This window comes from Anomalospiza imberbis, chromosome 6 (assembly GCF_031753505.1).
Source record: "Anomalospiza imberbis isolate Cuckoo-Finch-1a 21T00152 chromosome 6, ASM3175350v1, whole genome shotgun sequence".
Lineage (NCBI taxonomy): Eukaryota > Metazoa > Chordata > Aves > Passeriformes > Viduidae > Anomalospiza > Anomalospiza imberbis.
In genome coordinates this window covers 51,620,708-51,646,255 of record NC_089686.1, presented here as the reverse complement: position 1 = coordinate 51,646,255, position 25,548 = coordinate 51,620,708, and the positions used below count along the sequence as shown (strand labels likewise).

The 25,548-nt window shown below is 40.1% G+C and overlaps 1 protein-coding gene across 3 annotated transcripts in view; it reads left to right on the top strand.

Annotated features, from left to right (window-relative positions):
- The window catches only part of DENND2B (DENN domain containing 2B), a 175,616-nt gene that overhangs the window by 77,621 nt on the left and 72,447 nt on the right, over positions 1-25,548 (top strand). For all 3 annotated transcript variants that reach the window (XM_068194159.1, XM_068194157.1, XM_068194158.1), the window contains one exon: positions 4,598-4,702. In XM_068194159.1, coding sequence (XP_068050260.1) covers positions 4,623-4,702 — 80 coding nt within the window. In that variant the 5' untranslated portion in view covers positions 4,598-4,622. The remainder of the gene's footprint in view (positions 1-4,597; positions 4,703-25,548) is intronic.

The following is a 25,548-nucleotide window of genomic DNA, read 5'->3' as shown; positions in this document are numbered from 1 at the left end:
TTCTGCTGGTTATAGTAGGAAGTTTGTGCTAGAATTAAAGTTGCCACCCAGCTGTGAAAGCTTAGCAGAGAGACTGGTCACTGACTTGGTTGAAAACAGGCTGTGGATTATAGGGAGGGAAATTTTGGATGAGACTGTGGAGTTAACCCTAGTCCAGAGAACAGGTATTCCTGATGGAGTTCTGGTAACAATGTTCTCAGGAGTCTCTGCAGGCACCCTCTCAAAGCAGGAATCTTTAAACATTATGTTGGACTTTCCAGTTCATCAGAACTGACATTTTTCTGGAAGGACATAATTATCTGTTTTACTGGAAGGGAGTAGGCAAATTGCCATAAAGCAGGCTGCAACTCATAAAGGAGAGTTCAGCTGCACTACACCTCTTGACATGTGGACAACCTCCCTTAAAGCACTCAGGAAAGCAAATTAACATGTTAAGCTAACTTCTTAATGGCTAAAGCCATGCTATTGCAGCTATTGTTAAGACAAAAATAAGTAGACACATCAATTATTATACATATATTTGTGAAAAATTGTATTTGTTGTAATTTTTCAAAAACATGAATTTGTTTTAGCAGCCTGCTGTTCTTCCCTGTTATGACTTCCTGTTATGTCTCCAGGTGTCTGCCCTGTGGGGCAGAACAAAGGAGTAGTATTTTCCCATATTTTCCAGGTCCCAGATCAGTGGAATTTCAATCTGCATGGAAAACTCAATCAGAACTCAAGATCTCAAGTAGATTTCAAGGCATGTTAGTGATAATGCCAGGAGAGGGCTTGGGAACCTACAATCAGAGGCTCCCTTCTCAAGTCATCAGACACCACATGTAAATTCTTCTTCTGGGTTCAGTGATAGTCACCTTCCACAGAAGGAGAGGAAGGAATCAGTTCTTGGAATGTGCTGACTGATGGACACTGTGTATTAGAGAGCAGGAGGTTTTCTTGAAGCTATAAAGCAATTTAAGCATTCTGTGTTGCTTTGACTTTCCAGGTGCTTGCTCCAAGCCTCACTCCTCAACCCATTCACAGCTTTTAGTGAAAAAAAAAAAAACTTCCACTTTTTCAGTAGTGGGACTGAGAGTGGGTGCTTCCAAAATGTTGGGATGCTTTAGGGAATTAAGAATAATTTTAAACTACAGAGGGGAGGAGCAGAGGATTTACCCCTCCCCTGCTAACAGGGCTGGTTAATGGGATTAAGCATTCAATGGTGCTGTATTGTTCATTAGCCCAAAGTGTGATGGCTTTCAGTGCCCCATAAAAAAACTCCAAGCCACCGTTTAATAAAAATGTGTAAGTATACAATTAACAGGGGGAAGATGGTCCATAAGGAATATTCTGTGTTGGATCTTCTTGCAGTGATAAAGATCTGTTAGGAAACATCCACTTTGTAGCAACCCTTTTTAGTCAGGATGCTGAACTCTGCCTGGCATGAGCAGCAGATTGCATGTTGCCATCAAATAATTTTTCATATTTGTCTGTCATCTTTAGTTTTTGATGCTGATAAATGGTTTGTGGAGGTTTTAGGCAAAATTGATACAATGATTCTACCATTTGGGCTCATTAAATTGCCAATTTGAGAGCTATCCTAGTGAAATTAATGAAACCATGTCTGGAGCACAGCACAAATAATGGCTAAATAAGGGTTTCAGAGGAATTCTTTATATTTACAAATAAAACAGAATTCTGCATTTCTAGGCCAGGTTTGTTAGACTGTTTACAAGACAATGCAGAATCTGTGTGACATGATTATTTTTGGATTTGTTTTTAACAGTATGTCACAATACTTGAGAGATTTTGGTTTACATTGCTTTGTGAAAAATAATTTGCAAATACTGTAATGTGGAATGCTCTCACCCAAGCCCAAGGGATGTGATTCTGACCCTGCAAAGATTCAATAAACTTCCAGGCTGTCAGACTCATTTGAAGACTCTTAAAATAATTTTCTACATAATCATAACATTTCATTTAGGTTTTCTTTTCTTGTTTCTTTGTCTCTATTTTCTTTTTTCCCCTTTATTTTTGAGGTGATGTGGATTGGTGTATGGGTGGGTGTTTTTTTTGGGGTGATATAAGTCCTTCCTTACAGGCACCTATGCAAATGGCTGAATACTTTTCTGCCATGTTTGTGTTGTTTGCATTTTTTCTGCATATGCTGGGATGATACCAGCATCACCTGCATGAATATATTAATCCAAAATAAGCTTTAAAGGATAACTGAATAGAAAAGTCAGTTGATATCACCATCTATACCATAATCCCAACTGCATGGGAAGGAACACACTTATATCAGTAAATTTGACATATCTTGAGAAATTGTCTTTAGTAACTCAATTTATCTTTAGCTGACAACAAACGACTTTGTTTTACTTGACATTTAAGGTGGCTTTGAAATGTAACGTTTAAATAATCACTCCTTTTAAATGTTGATGATGATGATTTTTACCAAACTTTGACATACTTTTTTTTCCCTCCCCCCACCCCAATCTGATTTTGGGTATGGGAAAAGTGGACTCTCAAAACCAGCAGCATAAAAGTACACTACATTTTTTTAATGTGTCAGATCAGTCTCCCATCTTTTTGAGGGTCCCTTCAGCTTATTTTTGCCTTGAACAGAAAAGCAAATCTTGGAAAATTAATGTTACACATGCATGCTAACAGCTATTGTTCTCCTTATGCTGTGTTCATCTCTCTTATTTTTCTCACATTAAGTGCTAATAAGTGATTTAGATTTAACACAGTAAACGTATTGAACTGGTGTGTGGAAAACATAAAAAGATCTGCTTAATCCCTGTGGAAAGTACAGTCCTAGAAAGCTTGGCCAGCATTAGCAGGCTGCCTTTTTTGTCCCATGCAATCCCTTTTCCAGTCGGAACAGGCAGTTCTGTAACAGTCCTGTAATCTTGATAACATAATGCTAACAGTAGCAATGAGACCCTGGAGGAATTTAGGGAGCTTCAGTGTAGAAAAAATGCTACCAACCAGGGGAAAAAAAATCTCTGCTTAATCTGGGAAAATTAATACAAGGCAGCAGAGAAGGACAAGTAGACCTGGAGACTTGTGGTCAGCATGATTGACTCTGCCTCTGGAGCTGTAGTCTGCAGATTTTCTGACTGTGTTTGTGGCAGAACTGCTTGGAATAAAGTGGTTTAGAGAATGTTCTTGTTGTCTTTGATAGGTCTGGTAGTACAGGGATTTTTGTGTGTGTTGTCAGCCCCCAGCTTGTTTTGCAGCATCACATTACAGTGGCTTCTCAAGCAGTCTGGACTTCCTGTGGGTTTGAGTAAACAAGAAGTTTCGTAACACTCCTTATATTTGCATTAGCTGTGCTGTTAATGGTCATAAAAATTGGTAGTTCTGGTCAGATCCTGGGTGTCAGTACTGTAAACCATGGTAGATGCCTGAGTTTATAAACTAAGCAGCATCTCAGAAACCACCCAGACTGATGCCAGAAGAGCTGCAGAATCCTTCATAAGTGACTCCTGTAGCCTCAGGTGGAATAAATACTGTTCATTTTCTTTCTCAAGGAACTCTGCTGGCATTTTAGGAATCTTATCATGACATAAAAATACATTCCTCCCTCATTTTGCAAAATATTTCTCAAGGGATTACAATGACAGAAGAAATAGCCGCTAAGAGCTGTGCTTTACACTGGAGAAACATGGGATATAATCAGTGAGGGGGCTAATGAGATCCTATTGATATTAGGGATTCCTGGTTTTTCATCCTTTGGATGACATCGTGGCTTTTACCTATATCATGTTTTCCCTTCAGTCACAATGTCACAGCATGACATTGCTATTAAGAGAGCAGAACGAAGGTAAAATAAATCATGGTACTGGGCTGCTTCTTTGCAGTGTGCAGCAATGTCACAGAAGTGAGACCCATCTTCTGGGCACCTAACTTTATGCACAGGGCTGAAATTAAGTTCACTGCTTTGGGATTACCAAATTACTATAAAACCAGCTAGGAATTGATAAAGATCCTTTATATTTCCTGAGACTTTAAAAGTGTCCTAAGACAGCTATACTTAAAGAATCCAGAGGCCAATAGAGAAGACTGCTTGTGACATTGTCATATCACAATCAGATTTGAAAATTGTATTCAAAAATCCATCATTTAATAATTTTCACTATTGGAAAATATTTCCATATCAGAGCTGCACTTTAAAGGTGAGAAAGTTTTTTTTATTTCTTGGGGATAGCTGTGGTGTGGTCAAACTTCCAGTCACAGCTATGGTGTTTGCAAGTATCACGCAGTGCCGTTGCTGGGATCTCCACATACTCTGATGGATGGAAGAACCACACCAAACCTGTGATAATATGTCAACTTGTTATCAAGCTCTGTTCATCAGACAGGCCAGCACCTGAAGCACACACCTACTTCCCATAAGTTATTTCCATTTATAGCACTGGGCTGTGATAAACTTGGCTGTGGATGTGCAATAGGAGCAATAAAGGGTTTTGTTTTTCAGGATCATCACTATACTGATTGCATTTTATAGAATGTGAAGCAACCTGGACTTCTGCCTTTACACAGAATAGTAGTTCAAGGAGTTAATTGTCATTTGGGCTTGTTGAAGCTTACTTGACTTTTCTTCTCACAGATATCCACATTTGTAGAAAGCAGAAATGACCATGACTGCCAACAAGAACAGCAGTGTCAACAGCAGAGCTGGAAGGAGTAAAGTGCTTCAGGACACTCTGGATAGGTAAGTGGAGATCTGCAGGATTTGTAGATTTTGAGTAAAGTTTGTCTGTGTTTGGAACAAGATGTCTGTTCAAGAGTAAGCAACCTCTATTCTGACACAAAGAGAGCTTTGCTGGGCCGAGGGAATTTTTTTGTAGAGAGTGGAGGAGCCATGATAAGAAGAAAGGTTTCTTATTGAACAGATGCTGCTTATGGGCTGGTTATGATGGGAGTGATTGCAAGGAAGGACCTGTGTGGAAGGTGCTGTATAGAGCTCAGAAACTTTGGCTGAAATCCTCAGCCATGTGATTGCATGCCAGCTCTCCTGCACTGCCAGTCTTCAGTTGGTGTTTTGTGTTGGTTTGTGTCACGTTTCCTCTGCTGTATCTGCCTTCACAGACCATGGTCAGACAGTCTCCTGTTGCAGGTCAGGCGGCAGGTGGGAAAGGGCTGAATGTAAAGTACAGGGCTCATCTCTGTTGCTTTGCTTATTTGTCCTTTCTGTAGCATTAACCTACTTTGCAAATTATTTTATCTTTGTAATTCGCAGTTAGAGGAAAAACTAAACTTTTAAAAATGTGCAGTCAAAGAAAGATGCAGACAACCAGCATCCATTATGGTTTTTTTAATAGGTATATTATGCTGTGGTAGAGCTCAGCAGAAGTGGGCTCCATATCCTTGTACACTTCCCAGTTTGTGTGTTTGCCATCTCTTAGTACAAAATAGTAAAAAGATAAAATAATGAGGGCCAGGGTTGCTTAAGGAATTTCCAGAGAGATATTAATACATAGATATTAAAAACAATTCCTTAATGATCTCTGGAGTTCGCAAGTTGTTTGTTGTCCTTCCACCAGTGCAGACACATTGGTGCTGGGAACTTGGGTCTAGACTTTGGCAAACTTTGGACAAGTCTTTTGTTCTGAAATAATTTCCCTTCTGAATAGCTGTGGGATACTAAGTTATTGGATAGTAACTGTCAAATAAACTCTTTCCTTATCATCATCTGTTTCAATTAGAATTTATCAGGAAGAGCTTTTGTAAGTACAAGTAAGTGCCTGAAGCTAAGGAAAGTCTTTAAGTTGCACTTGCACAACAAGGGACAAGATGAAGAGGTGGTCATGCACTATTTCTCAATCCATCATTTTGCCTTATGTAATCTTCACCTGTCTCTGAGAAACCCTGCAAGAGGATGTTATTTGAGTCAACCATGAGCATTCTTCCTTTGAGTCAGACTGTAAATCAGTGTTGTAAGTGCTGCCATCATAAAAGTTTAGAGCTTGCAAAATTTATTGTAAGCATGTTCAAAGATTCACTTAAACTGGGCAGTCACTGTCTCTGTTTAGTGTGGGATTTGACTGGGCATTTGGAAACTTGCAAATGTACTTTATAATCTGTGGTAGCAGAGTTTCAGTTAGTGTTGATACTGGCATAACACAGGTGTAGCAGTCTCCTGGTTGCTAAGATATATTTTTAAGAGTTATTTTCCTGTCAATCTTAGTTTTGATGGGGTTTATTGTTTCAAGATTGCTCAGCTGATGGTTTAAAGGTCTTTTCTGACCTCAATGATTCTGTGATTCTAAGATGCAAGGTGTGATTCAGGGATATGGTGACATCAGCTGGTTCAACATTTTGTGATTCCTTTTAGGTCAGAGGCAAAGGTCAGTAAAGTCTCTAGAAGACTTTGTAGTTACTTTGGCTGTGATTCAGAGACCTGTAGATCATGGATTTAAATTTTAATAATAAAAATCTTCAGTGGAAAGGAGGTGTCTCCACATAAACATCCATACAGCTGCATGCTTTGCAGGCATTAAGATTCTTGCAGTAACTAAAATTCCTTTGGTCCTCACCAGAGAGGGAATTAACTGTCATGAATCACCAGAGCCATTTTTCCACCAGAGGTGTTTGAATGGCACTTCAGGAAAGGAAGGAAAGATGGAGAACAGAGCAAGGACATTATTTGGGAGGATAACTGTGAGTTTCACCTGAGAATCTGGTCATGGGATTCATGGGTTTCTGCTGTGAGCACAGGAGGGGAAAAGAACTCCTGTACCTGAGGAAAATGAAGTGCTTTAAATAAAACCATACTAATGCATTTTTTTAAATTCCCTGAAGTTCATTCACCACTTGTTAAAAACTGAGATTTTTGTGTATGTCAGGAGAGAAAACTTGACTGTGCTCTGAGTGGGAAAATTGTAGTATGACAAAGGTGGTTGAAGGTAGGAAACATTTTCACTACAAGACAAGAGTAGATTCATTGTGACTCTTCATCCTAGAAAGGAAAGGATTGAAGGGGAAGAGGAGTATCTGAAATGATATCTAGAACAGAGATGATAAATAGGGAAAAAAGTACTCTTTCCATTTAAGAACAAATATAAATCCAATGAAGCCAGAAGACAACAGGTCAAGAATCAGTTGAAAAGAAGGCAGCATGCTTTTAAACCATAAAATTTACTGTTATGAGATGCTGCAGTCAGACAAATCCATGGAAGAAAAATCTTCCAAATCCTTTTAGTCATAAAAATAAAATCTCTTGAGTCAATAGACTTAAGCTGGTTAAGTTGCTCTGCACGTTATTATTCTCTTCTCCAGGCACCTGCTAACTCTCATGGTCAGTGACTGAACCTTGGACCAGGAATGCTATTTTGGTCCAAGCCAGAGGGAACATTCTGATGTTGCTTGGAACAAGAGTCAGTTACAGGAAGCAAATTGGAGAAATTGTTATGCTTACAAAAGGAAACTCTGGCTTTCAGTGAACTTCCAGGGTACAACTTTCATCCTTCCTTGTTAGTCACTGAGGTGAATGCCAAGGAATGGAAGGATAGGATAGCACCTTGTGTGTAGCTGGAAGTGACTTAGCAATTCTGGCAGGAAGCAGCTCTGTGAAATTTTCTTAATCATTCAGCAGGGGACAAAGGAGCCCATAGCATGATTGCAGCTAGTGCACGACCATGACCCTGTTGCATCAAATGAGTTTGATTTCCCTGTAGTTATAAGGATCAGTGTAACTCTGAGGAAACCTTAAGAGAACAGAAATCTCAGGAAGGCACAGTGGTGTTTGTAGCTCTTTCCATACAATGTAGCTTGCTTTCCCTTAGCAAATGATTTAATATTTATCTGGAGTATTTGCATTTTATCAGAAACTCTATTATTAGTATTTGTCCAAAACTTGTGTTTTCTCCAGTGCAATCAAAGGTAAATATAGAAATGGCACTACTGTCTTTGACTTAAAAATCACCTCTACACTGTACTGTATTAAAACAGACCGACAGTTATGTCTATTAAATAATGCAAAATACAGGTTTCAAACTTGTAGGCTATGTAGTATGACAGATACAAGGAGTAAAAAAAATTCTGAACAGAAGAATTATATATTAATATAACATTATATCTTAAAATTGCAGCTGTTTGAGATGCTAAATGCAACAAGGACCAGTCCAGAGCTGAAAAATATTTTGTGGCTACACAACTTCTGTAAATAATTCTTAATGTCTTTGTCTCTGGCTAATATACCACCTCTTAACTCTGCATTTCAAAGCATTTTATGCACTTAAGCCTTCTCAACTGCTGCAGTAACTGAAGTACAGGAAGGGTTTGTTTTTAGAGGACCCCATTGATTTAGTTTTTTTATCTGGGTTTATTGCCTGAGGCTTAAATGATGTCAGGTTTTGGAGATACAGACTTCTTTCAGTGTATTTGTAAGTGGCAGAATTTCTCTTTGCCTGTAAAATTTTCTGTGGTACAGGGTGTGCGTTATGTATGGGTCCCAACTTGGAGAATAGATAAGGGCTTTGTAAAGCTCAAAAACATTTTACAAAACCAATTACAGTGAACAAAAAATTAAGTTTGCTGCAGGTAAACATTTTACTAGCATGGTGACTTTGGTAGAATATATAGAGGGACTGCTCTGCTGAGTTAGAATAAACATCTTTCAAATTTAGTGTCTCTGAATTTGACTTGGGAAGATAGCCAAAGCAGAAACCAACCCTGATTCCAGTTCTGGAAAAGGACTATGTCTGAGGAAAGCTGTTCTTAGAGGCTATGTGTCTGAGGAAAGCTGTGCCACTGGAATCACAGGTGTTTTGTCACAATCTGGATTTTGTGATGTGTATTGCTGTCTTTCCGCCCAGTCTCCACAGGAAAGGTGATGTCCTCACCAGAGGATGTTGGTGGAGAATATTCTCCAGATGAGCAATCATGATTTATTGCCATAATAAACTGGGGACACTGATGTCAGCGGGTGCTATAGCAACACACCAGAGGTTTGTGCAAAAAAAGGATTACATCTGCAATTTGCCATGAGCACCAAGTTACAAAGTGTCTATTCAAATAAGGCTCATAAAACTTCTTTCTAAGTACTTTTAGTTGAGTTTTTGAACCAAATACACTCTTACTTACTTAAAACTGAAATCTGATATCATGAGTTGGATCTTTCTTCTTGCTTGAGAAGAACCAAGCTGAGTACCCACAAACTTCTAAATACCGGCTTTGGTTTTTATCTCCCAGCAGCGTGTGAGGACTTTCCTGCTGTCACTGACAGTTTGTCACCCCTACATTAGCCTAACTTGCTGAGATATGTTTGCACTAGCTTTGTGGGTCAGAACATTTTCCTTCTCCTGAGTTAAAATTAATAGGACAGAAATTTAATTGGTGGAGCTACCCTACCTGCAGTGAAGGCAATAGAGTCTGGACTAATATAACTAAAAACACCTCAGGAGCATTTGAAGTGGATTGTTTATAATTCTGTAAGTATCAAATAAATAATGACTTACATTTTTTAACAAAGTAAGCCCATGACTTGGTTACTAGAAATTTTGTTTTGGGTTGGTTTTGTGTCTCCATCATGTACACAGGTCCATGCTCAGCTGTTTCACATGCACGTCAAGGTCCTGTGTTTTGTTACTGCATTTCTCTCAAGGCAGAAACAATCTTAGAAAGGTCTTAAACTAAGAAAACTTCTAGAAAAATCTTAGTTGAAGGAAGATTTTGTGCCTGTGCTTCAGCCTTAAAAACCTGAGATGTATGATCACTTCCAAAATCAGTCATACTCAAGCTAAGCTCATTAATTTTTATATCAAATGTATTTATTTATTTTAAAGTGAAATTAATTCTTGGTCCACATTACGAAATCCAACCAAAATACTTTGTTTCCCTTGAAAGGATTATGTGGTTATGGGCTGGGCAGATGTCTAGAAATATTTTGTCTTAGGAATTGACACCTTCATAATTCTTAAATAAAAGGATATGTAGATACATCCAGTGCTGGAGTTAAGCAGTGCTCTGCTGTCAGTGCTGGAGTAGGGCTGGCAGTTTTTTTTCTCTGCTGGCTTGTCATTAGAGTGCTTTATTCTCTTCCCTTTCCTCAGTAAATTTTTAATTTCAAAGATAATCTCATATCTTGAGGAAAACTCATCTGTTTAGGAAGAAAGGTCATCTTCAGAGAGGCAGTGTCTGTGCAGGACTTGTGTCTCATTTAGAGACATCCCTTCATGGATGCAAATGTAGGGCCTTTTGTTTGTGTTATCAGATATGTAACAATATTTAATTCTCATTCATTCAACCTTTCTGCTACTCCTAATACAAGAAAAAAAAATGCAAATTAACCAGTGATCCTCAGCTCTGTGTTGAATTGTAGGCACTGCCCAGATTTATTGTCTGGTCATTCATGCAGATGTGACACAGTCTGCCTGCACTGGCAATGAATTATCCTGTGACTAATGCAGAGGAGCTGTGTTTGCATCCAGGGTGGATGACTCCAGGGGCAGATAGGGGAGGACAACACTGAACAACTCCCTCACCATTAGTTACAGAGCCTTGGGAGGGAGATAAATCTGCATCCACCACAGTGGAGCCCTGGTCCTACTGTAAAAAAATTATTACCAGTAAGAGAAATAAAATGTAATTAATTGCATTTATGTATTCCATGTGAATATAAATTTGAAGACTATGGGATTTATTCCATACCCTGAGTTTTCTGATTGGAGAGCATTGTGAAGAATGCAATTACTTGCAAATCAAAAGATGCATCGTCAGCTCTCTGCATTGCTCTAAAGCAATGAGGTTTTGATCTTATTTGAAATTCTAATGTGTGCCATTTTCCCACTAATTTTGTGTGAATGCCATTGTCTTAGCACACTTATGATATTTTTCTCATCTCTTACTCTTTCCTTGCTCAATATGTGGACAGTATTGCTGTGAGTGATAGCAAAGCTTCTTGTTTCCCTTGTGGATGGCTGCATTTCAATTACAGGTGAAAGGCTCCATTTTAATTAAAGGTGAAAGTTGCTCTCTGCCTGGGCTCAGACTTAGCACACAGGAACAGGGAAGGCAGCAGGCCTAGAAGTGGTTGCTAGCTGTTTACAACTTTTGACATCTGTGCATGTTTGGAAGATTAGTAGGTACTGTTTTGTGCATATTTGGGCATGCACGTTTTATTTGAGAGCTCGGAGGAGGAAGGAGTGAGAGCAGCTTGAAAAGGAGAGTCAGTTATGTATGCCTAAAGCAGGAAGCCAAGGCTTTTTTTCATTTTTATTTTAAAATAAAAAAATCTGTTGCCCCATCAATTGTGGGGTGGCCTGGGCTAAAACATCTCCCAGTTTTTCCAGCCAGAGTGGCCATCAGGGACTTTGTTAGAGCAGCAAGAAGTCAGTGGTGTGAGTTAAGCTCACATGGTCTCGGCATGTCCCAGCCTCTCCCCACTGCCTGGGCTGGGACCTCTCCACTCTGCGTGGGAAATCTCCTGGCAGCTGAGCAGGGCTCAAGGCAATAAGGCACTCCACACTGAACTGCTGAGATGGATTTTCCTCCCAAAAGTAATTGCCTACTGCTCAGAAGTACTAGTGAGAACATTTATGAGCTCTTTTTGAATTTGTGAGAAAGAAAAACAACAAACCTCCTGTAGAAAATGTTTATTGCTGCAGAAGAGAAAAAAGTTTTAATATTTTGACAGTCAGCTTGAGAAGAGGAAGAATAGTGACTTAATAAAATTCCAAGACTAAACAATATTCTCAGTTATTGGAGCTGTGATGAAACACAGCTTTTTAAATTTTGTTTAAACCACTGTAGATGTAGAAAACCATACAAATAAACTTCAGCCAAATGATGATGAAAACTGAATAACTGATATGAAATCTATTAGCAAATATTGTACCCTTTCCTTTACAAGCAGAAACAGCCTGAACCATGCAGCTGACAATTTTTCAGCAGCTCAGCTCCCAGCAGTGCAGAGTTTCAATTGGTTCAGAAGGGAATAAGAGCTGTTCTTCACCCTGTAAGACTGGAGGTGCATCTGGGACATGAAGCTCTGGCAGCTGAACTCTGAGCTGGGCCATGGGAAGTGGGAGGGCACCTACTACCATCAGGAACAGAAACATTTGCAGTGGGAATGAGCCAAAGTGCTGGTTCAAGTGCTGATGACCCTGAAGCTGGGAAGGGCTTGAATACAGGGTTTGACTGTCCTGTTGCCATTATCTGGGTGAGTGGCAGCGGTGCCATGCTGATTTCTGACGCTCCGAGGCACGATGTTCCCCTCCCTCGTGCTGCTGGGCACTGACCCCGGCCTGGCAGAGCTCAGGCTGTGCTGGAATCTCTGCAAGTCACCTCAGCAGGGCTGCAGAAACACTCTGAGAGCACAGTGGACTACAGACATGAGAGGAATGGTTTGTGAGATGAGGTGACAGCTTCTAATTAGATGAAGATAGAACTGGAGAAGTGGACCTGCTTCTGGATGCATCCTTTGGGCTTCCTCAAACAGTGGGGAATTTTGCTATTCCATTTCTATTGCTGGCTGGTTTATTTCACTTTAATTTTAAAAGTCCATTCAGGAAGAATGCACTTGTCAGTCAAACAAATCACTTTCTCTTAGCTGGAAATTTTATCAATATCTCCCTCCTATTTGCATAGCTTCCTAAGAAAACACCCCAGCAAATCCTAAAATTTTGATTGGATTTTGCTTCATAAAGCTTCAGATCAAGTTGACTTTATTATTACTTAGAGGCTACAGGAATGTAGTGAATTCCTTGCCATTGTAATTTAATTCTCATGACACTTGGAATGCTTTGTTTTTATATGAAGAAAATCATACCTTATCATTAAAATTACCTTTTTGATTAAGGTTTATATTTGCCAAAACCACTGGAAGTGAAAAAAATTAGAGAAAATAAGAAGTCTTTAAAAAACAGAGTTCTAGATGAGAGGTTACACTAAAGAGGCCTTTTTAATGCAACTGTTGCAGTATGAAGACTACTTAGAATACTCTGCAATCCTTATTTGTTTAATCACTATATTTACAATAAGGTACTCAGGGGTACTAAGATATGAAATGAACTTAGATATTTTTACAGGAAATTATTACAAGAGCTTGATTTTGGAAATGTTTCTCATATTTTTCTAGTGCTTTTACTGCATTGAACTGTAGTGAATAGAAGCAATGAGGAAGACACATGTTAAAACACCCACAGGATTTCCTACTTGTGCAGTATCAGAGAATCAGAGCACAAATTTTATGTGAATTTGTTTTTTGGGTAGCCATAGGAAGTGAGACATAGTAGTCATGTGCAAAACATTTTTACATCATAATGCTAATATTTCAATTTTTTCTGGAATGAAACTCTATTGCTTTCTGGACCACGGAGATGCTGAAAATCTGAGAAGACCAGCAAAGATGCAAGTGATCAGCACTGCAAATGATTTTTCATGTTCTGTGAATATCTGTCCATTTAGAAGCTGTCTAAGACACTCATCTCTTTACACTTGCACTCTTGAAAAGCCACCAATATGGGAGAACAATTTATGTGCTGTGCCCTAATCAGTCTGGATTTGAATCAGTGCCTTGGAAATGAAAGGCTCTGTGTTGTCTTATCAATTTCCCACATTGTTTGGTTATCCTAAAAAGATATTTTCCACTTGTGCAGAGCACAACATTAAAAGAAGACATAGCAGAATTCTTGAAGATGAATTTGAAAGGAAGATCTGAATGTAATAAGGTAAATAATATGTGTTTCTCCCCTGACTGGAAAAAAAAAACCATTTGCCTGGGAAAACAAAGCAAGAAGTGCACAGACATAGCATCCTCACAGGCTTCATCCTCTAAATAGCATAGCCACCAGGCAATATTGTGTGATAAAACTGGGAATTAGCTCCGTGCTTGATTCAGTCTCCACACTGAGCATCACATTTAGCTCATACTTGAGGAATGAACATTGACAACAAATGGGGTTTAAAAGCAAAATAAACTGTAAGCATTTTTCTTCAAGCAGGAAAAGAGGGGCTAATGGAAATACACAGGTAGCATCCATCCATATTATTAAAATATATACCTGCAAAAATGCCCATAGTTCCTGGGAGACTTTTTCGAATTGTGACCTTTGTCACAATTCCCATCATGCACTCTGAAGTCATTTCCATTCTGGCCAAGTCCTGTGTATAGAACTGGCAGTGTGTCACAAGGGAACGTGTCCCATTCCCTTGGTACCAGGGAACCCTGGAGCTGTTGAGCAGCAGGCAACTGGTAGGATGGGCTTCAGTGCTGAAAGCACAACTAAATATACCATTGTTACAGATATGATGTTCCTAATAACAAAATAACACTGAAAAAAATGATTTATTGAGTTAATCCATGAAATTCTATTGTAGTCAACAGGAATGACATCTCTTATAAGAGCCCGACTACTTTTTTTGAGAGCTTAAATATCCTGTTTGTTATTAACCAGATATGAAAATTTTGCCCAGAGCTTCCATATGTTGCTCCTGAAGCTCTTTGTTAAATCATTATTATTATAAAGGAAATATTTTATGATTATCATATTGATGATGAGCTTTATTGACAATATATGTTAGTATTTTATTGTGAGGGAGCTGTAGGAAAATGCTGAAGTAAATGAGAAGTAATAATTTGTTCTCTCATTAGCTATAGAAAGCAAATGTTAGGACTGTAAAATAGGGTCACTTCAACATAGGTGACCCACAATACTGTGGCTGTACAGCAAGTACTTTTTTGACAAACAATTAAGAGCAGCTAATAGATGGAAATAGTATGTTTCATTTTGGATTCCTAGGATAAGCCCATCATGCATCACAATTTCCTAAAAGCAAGCTTTTTCCAGGTAACAACATAACCATTTAGCTGTAAAAGCAGAATTAATTGCAGTTGCAGTAGAAAGGCTTTGTGATTCAAATTCTGCTAGCTAAAAGCTCAGAAGTTCCTTTTAACAATGCTGGTGCAGGGGACTTCAGTGCCAGGATGGGCAGTGCTGGTGACACTCAGGCTTGGGTAGTGCTGGTTAATCCTCCTGCTGTCACAGCGTGGATGTCTCCAGCTGACTCACCTGTTTTATTGTGCAGTGGGACACTCACCCTGACTCACCCTGGCAGCTGGGGCCAGAAGAGGAGCTGTCAGTCCACATAACCTAACAAATGCCCAGTAATGAGACTGCTCCCACACCAGACCTCTGTCCCCTCGATTTGTGCTGGGCTGGGAAGCCACATTATGTCAACACAGGAAAAGGGGAGATGGCAGACAGCCTGTGGCCATTTGTTGGCAGGGGCCTGAAAGCATTTGAATGTGCATTTTAACCTCTCCCTTTCCTGTCAAACAGTACTGTCACCCATGTGGGCTTCAAGATAGGGGCTGAGCCTGGCAGGTTTGCTCTGTGTGTGTGGATTGGTCCCTGACACATCTATGAGTTCTTTAGCATCAGGCAGCTAAAGGAACTGAGGATTGCCTCACTTCAGAGCTTCAGGAACGTATTACAAACTGTTGCTTCCTGTAACTTTAAAATAAAAACTCAATTTTTATGGGCTACTAGGGGCAAACTTCTGGCTTGCCAGATTTCCCACACACCGGTGCCTTCAAAGCCAACACGTGAGATTGCAGAGAAAGGCTTTGCTCCTGTTTTGTTAAACATTAACGGCACTTTCCTCCCCTTAAGCACACAAAGGGACAGAGGTTTGACAAACCCTCTCAGTGTGTCATTTGCTGCTTGACAAATGAAGCAGGCAGCGTTCAGGGAGCACAGAGGCTGTGGCACAGCACGGACTGAGAATTCCTACATCTCCATTCTTCATCTTTCCAGGAGGGAAGAGTTTCTGAGTAAGTCTGGGTGAAGTGATGGCAGTGGTGGCCAGTTGTGTGCTTGTCAGGGGCATGAGAGGAGGAGCAATACAGCAGAAGGGAAGAGCATGAAGTGCTACAGCAATTAATTCCTTTGTGTCCTTTCCCATAACCAGTTTTGCAGGAGATGAACAGTCTACTCACAGGCAGAAACTCAACACCAACATTCTGATTACTGAAAGTAGCTATAGCAGTAGTTTTATTTTCCAGAGTTTGCAGTTCTGGTGTAGGAGAAGTGACTCTGTGGGACTAAAACTCATTTTTACAGCCCTTCTCTTCCCTCCCTCCCTCTACCTCTCTTGCTCTCAGGCAGAAAATCATTTCTCCAAGGCTAAATGCTTGTCTCTTTGATGAGATTCCTTTTTATCCTCTTTAATTCTTAAAGAGGATACCTAACTTAATTTTTAAGTTATGCAGCAGTGTTCATACCTATGCTAAGCTGAACTTGGTTTTATTATATAGAAAGTGTTGGTCCATTAGAGAGAGACCATACTTGTTTGTACTTAGGCTGAATATGCCTAACAATGACTGTATTTTTCTAACTGCTGAGATGCAAACACAGCATTAAGTGAGGTGCTGCTGGCACAGTTTTGTGTGTTGCATTGGTTTTGATGCCCGATTTTGGGTTTTTGTGGCATCTTTTTTTTAGTGTACTTTCTGTGAAATGTACTTTCTTGGCTATGAGACAACTTGTTGTTTTTTTGTTTTTTTGGTTTTTTTTTTTTCTTATTGAATAAAGAGCATAAATCACAGGCTTGTGCTTTTCAGGAAAAAAATCAGTATTACGGGTCCAACTCTGTGAGGTTCTGAGGGATGTAATTTAGGGTCAGAATCTGGACTTCAATTTACTGCTTCAGATGTTTATTATCTGAGACCCCATAGGTTGTTGGAAGGATTCTGTTGGTGGTATAGTCTATATGGAGCAAATATTTTCAGAGCTGATGAACTTATAAATGTTGCTTGTTGGTTTTTCATGCTGCTTTATGCACAGATGTTGGTATTGCCTCACGTGCACCATAGCATTTTTATGTTCTGAATGCTTTGCCTGGTGCTACCTATGTAGCTTCCTGTAGGGACATGAAACTTATTTTTGTCCTGGAAGTGAAAGGATGTGTGATAGGAGAAATATCTTCTTGCTTTTAGTTGCTCTAAGTTAATGTTTAGTTGCCCTAAATTAGGCAAAACTTTCAGTTTACTGTTCAGCATTTCTGTTGCAGGGCAGTGACCACAAAATATTTTATTCCTTAGGGTTATACTTCATACAAATTCTCAGAAGAAATAAAAAGTGAAGTGAAATGTAAATATATATTGGCCAGCTCCTTATAGAACGTAGTGTAAAACTAAATCCACAGTTTTATAACAAGCTAAGGTCTTGTGAGAATCAAAAGCTTAAAAAGGATATATAAATCCCCCAGCTATTATTCTGATTCCAAATTTAGGCTTGAGATCCCACAGCTCTTGTAGGTGTGGTGCTGAAATCTGGTCTGGAAGGCTCATTTCAGCTGGATGAGTAATGGACACATTTAAGTTACCCTTGATAGTGGTGAACAAAGTCGTGGGGAGTGTCTTTCCCTGACCTAACTCTGCTCCTGTTGACAGTTATGGGCAGCAAAAGGCAGAGAGAAGCCAATGTCTGAATCTTTTGGAAAGTTTCCTTTAGATCATGTTCCTGAATATTGGTGTGCACAGTGCTCCAGCAGTGGCCGATTGTTCATTTATTAATATGCAGTGAAACTGAATTAGGGCCAGATGTAGCCCTCTGTCAAGTTAAATTTAGCCTTGTCTGGACTCTTAGGTAAATAAGTATGATACCAATAAGCACTGGAAATCACAACTTGGGTTTTTTCTTTTGCCTTTTTTCCCCTTTTTCTTCTTCTTTTTTTTTTTTTTTTTTTTTCCCCAGGTTTATGTGTATATGCCAACAGATTGGGGAATAAATAGATCAAAGAGCTTTACAAAGCTCTCTTCCACTAAGCAAAAACCCCAACAACTTTTGACTGGCCAATTTTTTCGTATGATGCTCAGTTGTGGGTATGCCCAACACATTTCCTTGTTTTCCTGGATTGTTTAGCTAAAAGTAAAGTGAAGCACATTATAACCAGTCAGATGTAGTTACCTAATTTAATTTTCAGTGCAAATGTTATTTAAACTGAAACTTTGTTTTTCATAAGTGTGCATTTGCACCAGATCAATGCCTTAAATTGTCCTGCTCTAACTTTTGCATCAGTTTGGATCTTTAGCAACTTCTCCTTAGCAACACTTAATTTATGCTAACATAAACCAGAAGAAAATCAAACACTGGTTAATAGATTTTTAAAGGAAGTGAATGAGAAGGAATTCCCTCATAAATTCAAGTCAAGTATATAACTTCTTGATCTGTACAAAGCCATTGTATTGGCCAAGGCCAAGCCCATCAGTGACGATGGTAGCACCTCTGGGATGATGTATTTAAGAAGTGAAAAAAGTTACTGTGCAGGAGCTATTGCAGCCAACAAGGAAAGGAGTAAGAAAATGTGTGAGAAACAGCCCTGCATGCACCAAGGTCAGTGCAGAAGGAGGGGGAGGAGGTGCTCCAGGCACCGTAGCTGAGATTCCCCTGCAGCCTGTGGTGCAGCCCATGGTGAGGCAGCTGTGCCCCTGCAGCCCATGGAGGACCATGGGGATGCAGAGATCCACCTGCAGCCTGTGGAGGAGCCCATGCCAGACCAGGTGGATGCCTGAAGGAGGCTGTGACCCCATGGGAAGTCTGTGCTGGAGTAGGGTCCTGGCAGGACCTGTGGACCCATGGATAGAGGAGCCCGCTGTGGAGAAGGATTGCTGGCAGGTCCTGTGATCTTGGGGTCGACCTGCACTGGAACAGCCTGTTCTTGAAGGACTGCACCCTGTGGAAGGGACCCAGCCAGAGCAGTTAATGAAGAGCTGCAGCCATGGGAAGGACCCACCTTGGAGAAGTTTTTGGAGAACTGTCTCCCGTGGGAGACACCACATTCCGGAGCGAAGGAAGACTGTAACTGTCTCCCATGGGAGAGACCCCGTGCTAGAGCAGGGGAGAAGTGTTACTGTCTCCAATGGGAGCAACCCCATTCTGGAGCAGGGAAAAAATGCTCCTGTCTCCAGTGGGAGAGATGCCATTCCGGAGCAAGGGAAGAGTGTAACTGTCTCCATTGGGTGTGATCCCATGCCAGAGCAAGGGAAGATTGTCACTGTCTCCCATGGGAGCAACCCCATTCTGGTGCAGGGGGAGAGTGTGAATGTCTCCAGTGGGAGAGACCCCATGCTGGAACAAATGAAGAGTGTAATAACTGTTTGCAGTGGGAGTGATCCCATTCCAGAACAGGGGAAGAGTGTGCTTGTCTCCAGTGGGATCGACTCCATTCCAGAGCAAGGGAAGAGTGTAACAACTGTCTCTAGTGAGAGTGACCCCATTCCAGAGCAGGGGAGGAGGAGTGTGAAGAAGAGTCCTCTCCACAAGGAAGAAAGAGCAGCAGAAACACTGTGTGATGAACCGACCACAGCCCCCATTCCCCGTAGCTCTGAGCTGCTGCAGGAAAAAAGGTAGAGAAAACTGGGAGTAAAGTTGAACTCAGGAAGAAGGGGGATGGATGGGGGAAAGGTGTTTTTAAGATTTGGGCATATTTCTCATTATGATACTCAGATTTGATTGATAATTAATTATTTTTTCCCCCAGATGGTGTGATGGTAATTGGTAAGGAATATCTTCCTGTTCTTAGCTTGACCCATGAGATTTTTTGTTATATTTTCTGTCCCCTGTCCAGCTCAGGAGGGGGACTGACAGAGCAGCTCTGGTGGGCACCTGGCATCCAGCCACATTTATGCACACTGGCAAGTGTGCCAAGGGTCATGTTTGTCATTATAGCTGGAATGTATCCTTCAGATACAGGATGCAACCTTTGCAGATAAGACACGTTGTGTATACTCAATTAATAGGTTTCCTTCTCTCTTCCTTGCTTTGGCACCTCCATGAGTCATCCTTTACTTATCAACTGCTCCCTTGCCTTTCTGCTTTTCAAGGTGCCAAAAAAATTACTGCATCTGATTTCTTGCTTTCAGTTGTTTATATAAAAGAGATATATTGTGTATGTGTGAGAGATATTACTACTGCTCCTGTCCAGAGTCTGTTATGAATGTGGGACTACTTCTTAGAAAATTAAAAAAACCTAACTTTTGGTAGGAAAACTGTTTTGCCTTTCCTCAAAGGTTGCAATTAATGTCAGTGCATGTGTGAGAGACAGACAAGTTTAGAGGTGCAATTGTATAACTAAGTGACTGGAAAGTTCACAGAGGATTGTAATAGCATTTATTATGTTGGAAAAATAGTCCAAATTTGAGACACAGAGATCTTTGGTGATTGAAGCAGGTGGAAATCCACTCTTCTAAGGGACAAAAAAGAGAGGGCAAAAATTATAAAATGAAGTTAAAGATGAAGAATAAGGGCATATTTCTCAGCTGTGTCATTCTTTGTACAAAAAGTGTCCTTCAGGGAACAGATAAGTTTTCCTGCCATGGAGTATGCTGGTTTTATGCCAGTGCTTCAGCTTTTTGCTTATAGAAGAAGGTTACAGCAAGTTGAACTGAGGTGTTACAGTTGTCTTGCCAACAGGATGGCACCCAGCTTCTGGTCAGAGATGATGAGTCAGCCCCTCAGAGGACTGAGCACCCTTTGGGCAGAGTTTGAGATCAGAATTAGCTCTTCTTTTCCCCTGCCTCAGATGGTCCATTTGACTTGTGACCTCCCTCCCCAGTGCATGAGCTCCAAGTGCTCTCCAATTGAGACAGGCTGGGGCTGATAAGCTGTGTTTAGACAGGGTGATGTTGAGGTTCTTCTGCATTCACAGAGATAGTGCAGGAGATTCTATTCTGCTGGTATTTAAAATTTTATTTTATTTTGTTTTACTTTGCTTTTTATTTCCTTTGCAGTTCAGTAACTCCAGAAGCAACACAGATATTCTCAGATCTTTTCGATCCCTTTAGTATTATCCCATGTGACATGTTGTATTTTCTCCAGATATCTCAGGCATCAGACGTGATGGACTGTGATATTGGTAGTTGAAAGGATGATGGAAAATAAGAATCCTTTTTCACAGCAGGCAGATGGACAATGGCTTTTGGTTTTATAACCTATTCTTCTGGGATGCTTTCTCACTGTGTTAAATAATTTAATTTGCAAAGCTGGACAATAGAAACCTCTACAGAAAGATCTCACTGGACACTGGCAGCACATTGGGGACCACAGCTAAGCTGCTGGAACTGGAAGGAAAATGTGGATACTGTAGGAAAGGCGAATAAAATATTTTATATTTATTCTGAAACAAATGCCTCTGAGTAGATGAGATTAAGAAAGTTTGTAGATGTGAGTTCTGAATTCTTATTCTTTTTCTGTCCCTGTTGGATAGTTATACCTGAGTCTATTTGATGAGGTTTTGCATGACCTAGAAGTTGATTTATATGAAGCAAGGAATGCAGATTTGTCTCTATTCTGGATTAGTGTACAGCCAGGATTTAGAACTTTTTGACCTCCTGTTCAGTTCTTTTCTCTGTGCACACAGAGTATTTCAGTAAAGTATAGAGTGACATTGTAAGGTTTTATGACTTATCAGGGCAGAAGAGGGATGAGCCTATTTCACAACAACCTTCCAACCCCCAGTTTCAGATTTGGAGGTTGCCAAACCCAGAATGCCCTCAGATATCTTGAAAACTGAGCGTTGCAATTCATAAAAAATATTTTTAACGCTTCTCAAATTGCATTTGTGTGAGCACAGAAAACTTGGAAAACTGTCAGAAATAGTTCCGCCAAGTTTGTTGCTTTGATATTACAGGACAGGTGAGCAAGCCTGTCAAAAAACTACCTGTGCTTTGAAAAAGCAAAGTTGAGAGCACTACGTGCACTGGGATTTTTAACAGTCAGCATGTTCAGGCATGCTGCTAAAGAACAAGTTTCAAGGACTGACAGTTCTTAAATAGACAAATGAAGGTTTGTGCTTTCTGCCTGGTTTAAGAAAAAAATGCCATCCCTTGCTGTGTTGCCACTCTCTCTCCCACAAAACTCCCAAGATCTTAAGAAATCAGGTGAGACTAAAACATACTGAGCTAATTCCAGAACAATAACAATAGTGGAGCTGTAATAATGGAAATATCTATTGCATAAATTATTATTCAGAAGATGTTATAGGAAAAGACAAACTCAAAGGAAGTCTTCCCTTTTTCAACTTTGAACCATATTTTTTGAGGAGAAAGTGAGAGATGGTCCCATGAAACCAGTGCAGTGTACTTTAGTGGAAAAGAGAGAATGGCTTACTCTGATACTTGTGTTCTTGCTTTTTGATTTTATCACAGTCAGCTTCTGATGCCGGTGATGGAAAGTACAGCCAGGCTTGTTCATACTCTTTGCCTTGGGTAGTTATTTGTGTCTGAACAGAGGAGGTGAAAAAGGCTTAATGGGGGAATTGTTTAAAGACCATCCTGCCCTTACCTTGTAACAGAACAGAAGACAGCCAGAAATCTGGAGTGGCAGGGAATCTAACCCTCTGAGTCTAGATAATTTCACAATTTCCTTTTATATTCTCCCCCCTCACTTGGCAAAGACACCTAGTGCACGTTGATTGATGGCATTTTATTTTACAGTCATTCCTCATGGTCAGATTAGTCTTACTGTCTTGGCTTTATGTATCCAGGCTAATTCAAGTATTTAGGATCTGACTCATCAACTCTGATTTCTTTGCCCTTCTTTTGTACAGTGGTAGAGCATAGTTGCCACTTCATGGAATTTACTTTGGCAGAATGACTCCTGCATTTCCCTGATGTAAATCAGATCTTTTTGCTTCTGAGCCATAAAAACATAGTTGAGCTCCAGTCAGCTGTGATTGTGTGTCCTTCTCTTCATGAACCAACTACAAAGGCCCAGAGCTCTGGGGTACAGGGGTGTTAAACACAGGAATTCACCACAGCACCCCTGCAAATCCACCCCACAATTGTCATAATTGACTCAGTACTTCTTGGGAACGGGAACACAGACACCGAGGCTTTTAAAAACTGCACAGAGAGCTTGATCTTTATTTTCTTTTCTTTTTTTTTTTTTTTTTTTTTTTTTGTTTCACAGTCCTATCATTCTGTAACTAGTTCTGACATGCTTTTGGTTTTTATTTAAATGGAAAGTATCAAAACTCCTAGGAAAAAAAAATTCAGAAGTACAGATAGGAAAATAATTGGCGTTTCTATTTTTGTTTTATCTTTAAACATTTTGTGATTTGTTGCCCACTTTGATTTTACTGCTCATTCTCTCCAAATGCTGGGACTTTTCCATCCCAGCACAAGTTCATGAGAGTGAGCCTATTTCAAACAATCTTATAATGCAGACTCAATGCTCAGTTTAGAAAGTACAAGTTTTTGTCTTGTTTTTGTCACAATCCCAAAGTCAACAATAACAGGGGGATGTTATATGGAATGCAGATTTTTGGGGATTTTTAGCCAGACTTCTGGTGCGAGCTCAAAGATTATTAAGGGTCTGGTGCAAGGGGGTTTGTTCTGCTACTACATACCTCACTTTCTCTTCCAAGAGAGAGGCAAGATATGACAAGTGGCACCACTTATTCCAGCACCAAGTTGAATCAGCTCAAAAATCACCTTAATGGTGTGTGCCTGGCACTTGAGTGTGAAAAGTTCACCTCCTTTATTTTCCATAAAGTCTAATTTAGATTTAAGGTAATTACATACAGTCTGTAATTATCTACTTGAGTTATGTAGAAAATTAAAATGCTGTGTGCTGTGAGAGTGCAGAATATATTACAATAGAAAGGTTTACTGCCAAATGAGAGTGGATTTAAATTCAGTAGTGAAGGAGGTCCCTTTGGTCTTAATGTTCCCATAATCCTTAGTTACAAGAAGTAACAATAACAGGTTTTAAAGTACTTTTCTGCTCCTGGAACAATTAATACACTGAAAGAGTCAATTTATGTTCTTTGATGAAGTATACAAGGCAACTGTCCTAGCCTAGATGATCATTTATATTTGAAAAGAAAAAGTCAGAACTCAAAGGATCATCAATACGTGGGATCCTCATGGGCCACCTCAACTAAGCAGCAAAGCTTAGATTCTTAGACTTCAGATCCTCTATTCTAGTGATGGTTGTACATTTTACCCTTATACTAACCCAGTTAGACCAGCCTGACTCCCTGCATTTGTCCCCTGCTTACAGCAATGCCTGGCTGAGTCTTTGCAGCAGTCCCTGTCACTGCCTGTCTGTCCCCTCTGGTGAGGAAAGGGCACATTGTCACAAGGAAATAATGCTGAATCCACATTGCTTTGTGAAATGACTCATTCTGTAACTCATCTCAAAGCTCACCACACCGCTGACTGCTGCTGTTTGACAGGTAAAGTGGACTTCTCACAGTCCTTTGGAGGAAAGCAGAGAGGAAATTTATTACTAATTCTTGTTTAGAGAGAGAAAGAGGGAATTTTTGGAGAAATGTCCCTCATTATTGCTTCTGTCAAAGTCCTTATGTTTTTTTGGTCTCCTTAAAATACTCTGCCTTTTTACACCCAAAGAGGCCTGGGAGATTGCTGTACTGCAGTGGTGTGTTCAGTTTCTGTTTGTGTGTTCTGTTTCTGTTCTTTTTACACCCAAAGAGGCCTGGGAGATTGCTGTACTGCAGTGTGTTCAGTTTCTGTCCCAGATTCCTGCTGGGAGCTTTCCCAAGAATGTCTGACAAAGGCAGAAGAGTTTATATGCTCTGTTTGTTTGCTCTGTGATTTTTTTTATTTTTTTTTTTTTTTTCTGGCAGCACTGCCCTTGGTGGGGTGTGAAACTGTACTCGTTTCAAGGAGCTGTGGTTGCTGAACCTCTGCAAAAGTGCTTGTTCTGTCCAAGTCACAGAAGGAATGGGGCAAAAACACTGGTTCTAATTTGAGCTTCTGTTGGTCTCTACATGTTTTCTCTCCTCTGCCTGCTTTGTCAAATCAAGTGAAAGTTTGATATAAATGAATATCATAGTGAGCTGTTACATCTGTTCTTAGCAGCAGTACACCAAAATGTGCATGGCATAGTGAATGGTTCCAACTAGCAGGTGAGCAGGGTGTGCTTCCCTCTCACTTTGCATGGCTCTGAAAAGGATGGATTCCAGGATCTGCACTCAGAGTGGCTGGCAATTGGTAGCTGAACATTCCTTAGCATTCTCTCTTAGAAATTTCCAGAGAATTTCAAAGTTACATCCTTATTTACCTATCAGGGCAACTTTAGTGTATATATTAAATGTGAGTTTTGCTGCCCTTGCAAAGAGGAATTTCTGTTGCTTTTGTTTCAGATTTCCTTAAATATTGGCTGGAGTAACAAGCAGTCTCTAGTGCTGGCCAAATGTACTCATTCCCAAACCCACAATCCTATGGTCAGATGATTCTGATGTTACTGTTACCCTGAAACAGGTTAGGTTGTCCTGATGAAATGGCACAATGCCCTGAGAAGATCCGGGAATGAGGGAAAAAACCCTAAATAAAATGCTAAGAAAGCAATATTTTTCCTAACAAAAGTGGGGAGAAAGCCCTGAGGAGTAAAGCTAGCGCTGGGATTCTTTGCACCTAACATCAGTGTCACTGGGAAATGATGAGCCTGGAAAACTCAGTACCTTTTTGTCATCATGTTCCTTGTTCTTTTTTTAGTAAATAGGCTCCCATGCATGAGCATGTTGAAGTGGTAAATTCCCTGGATCAGACAGACAAAATCTCTCCTACTATTCTGTGCTTGTTGGTTT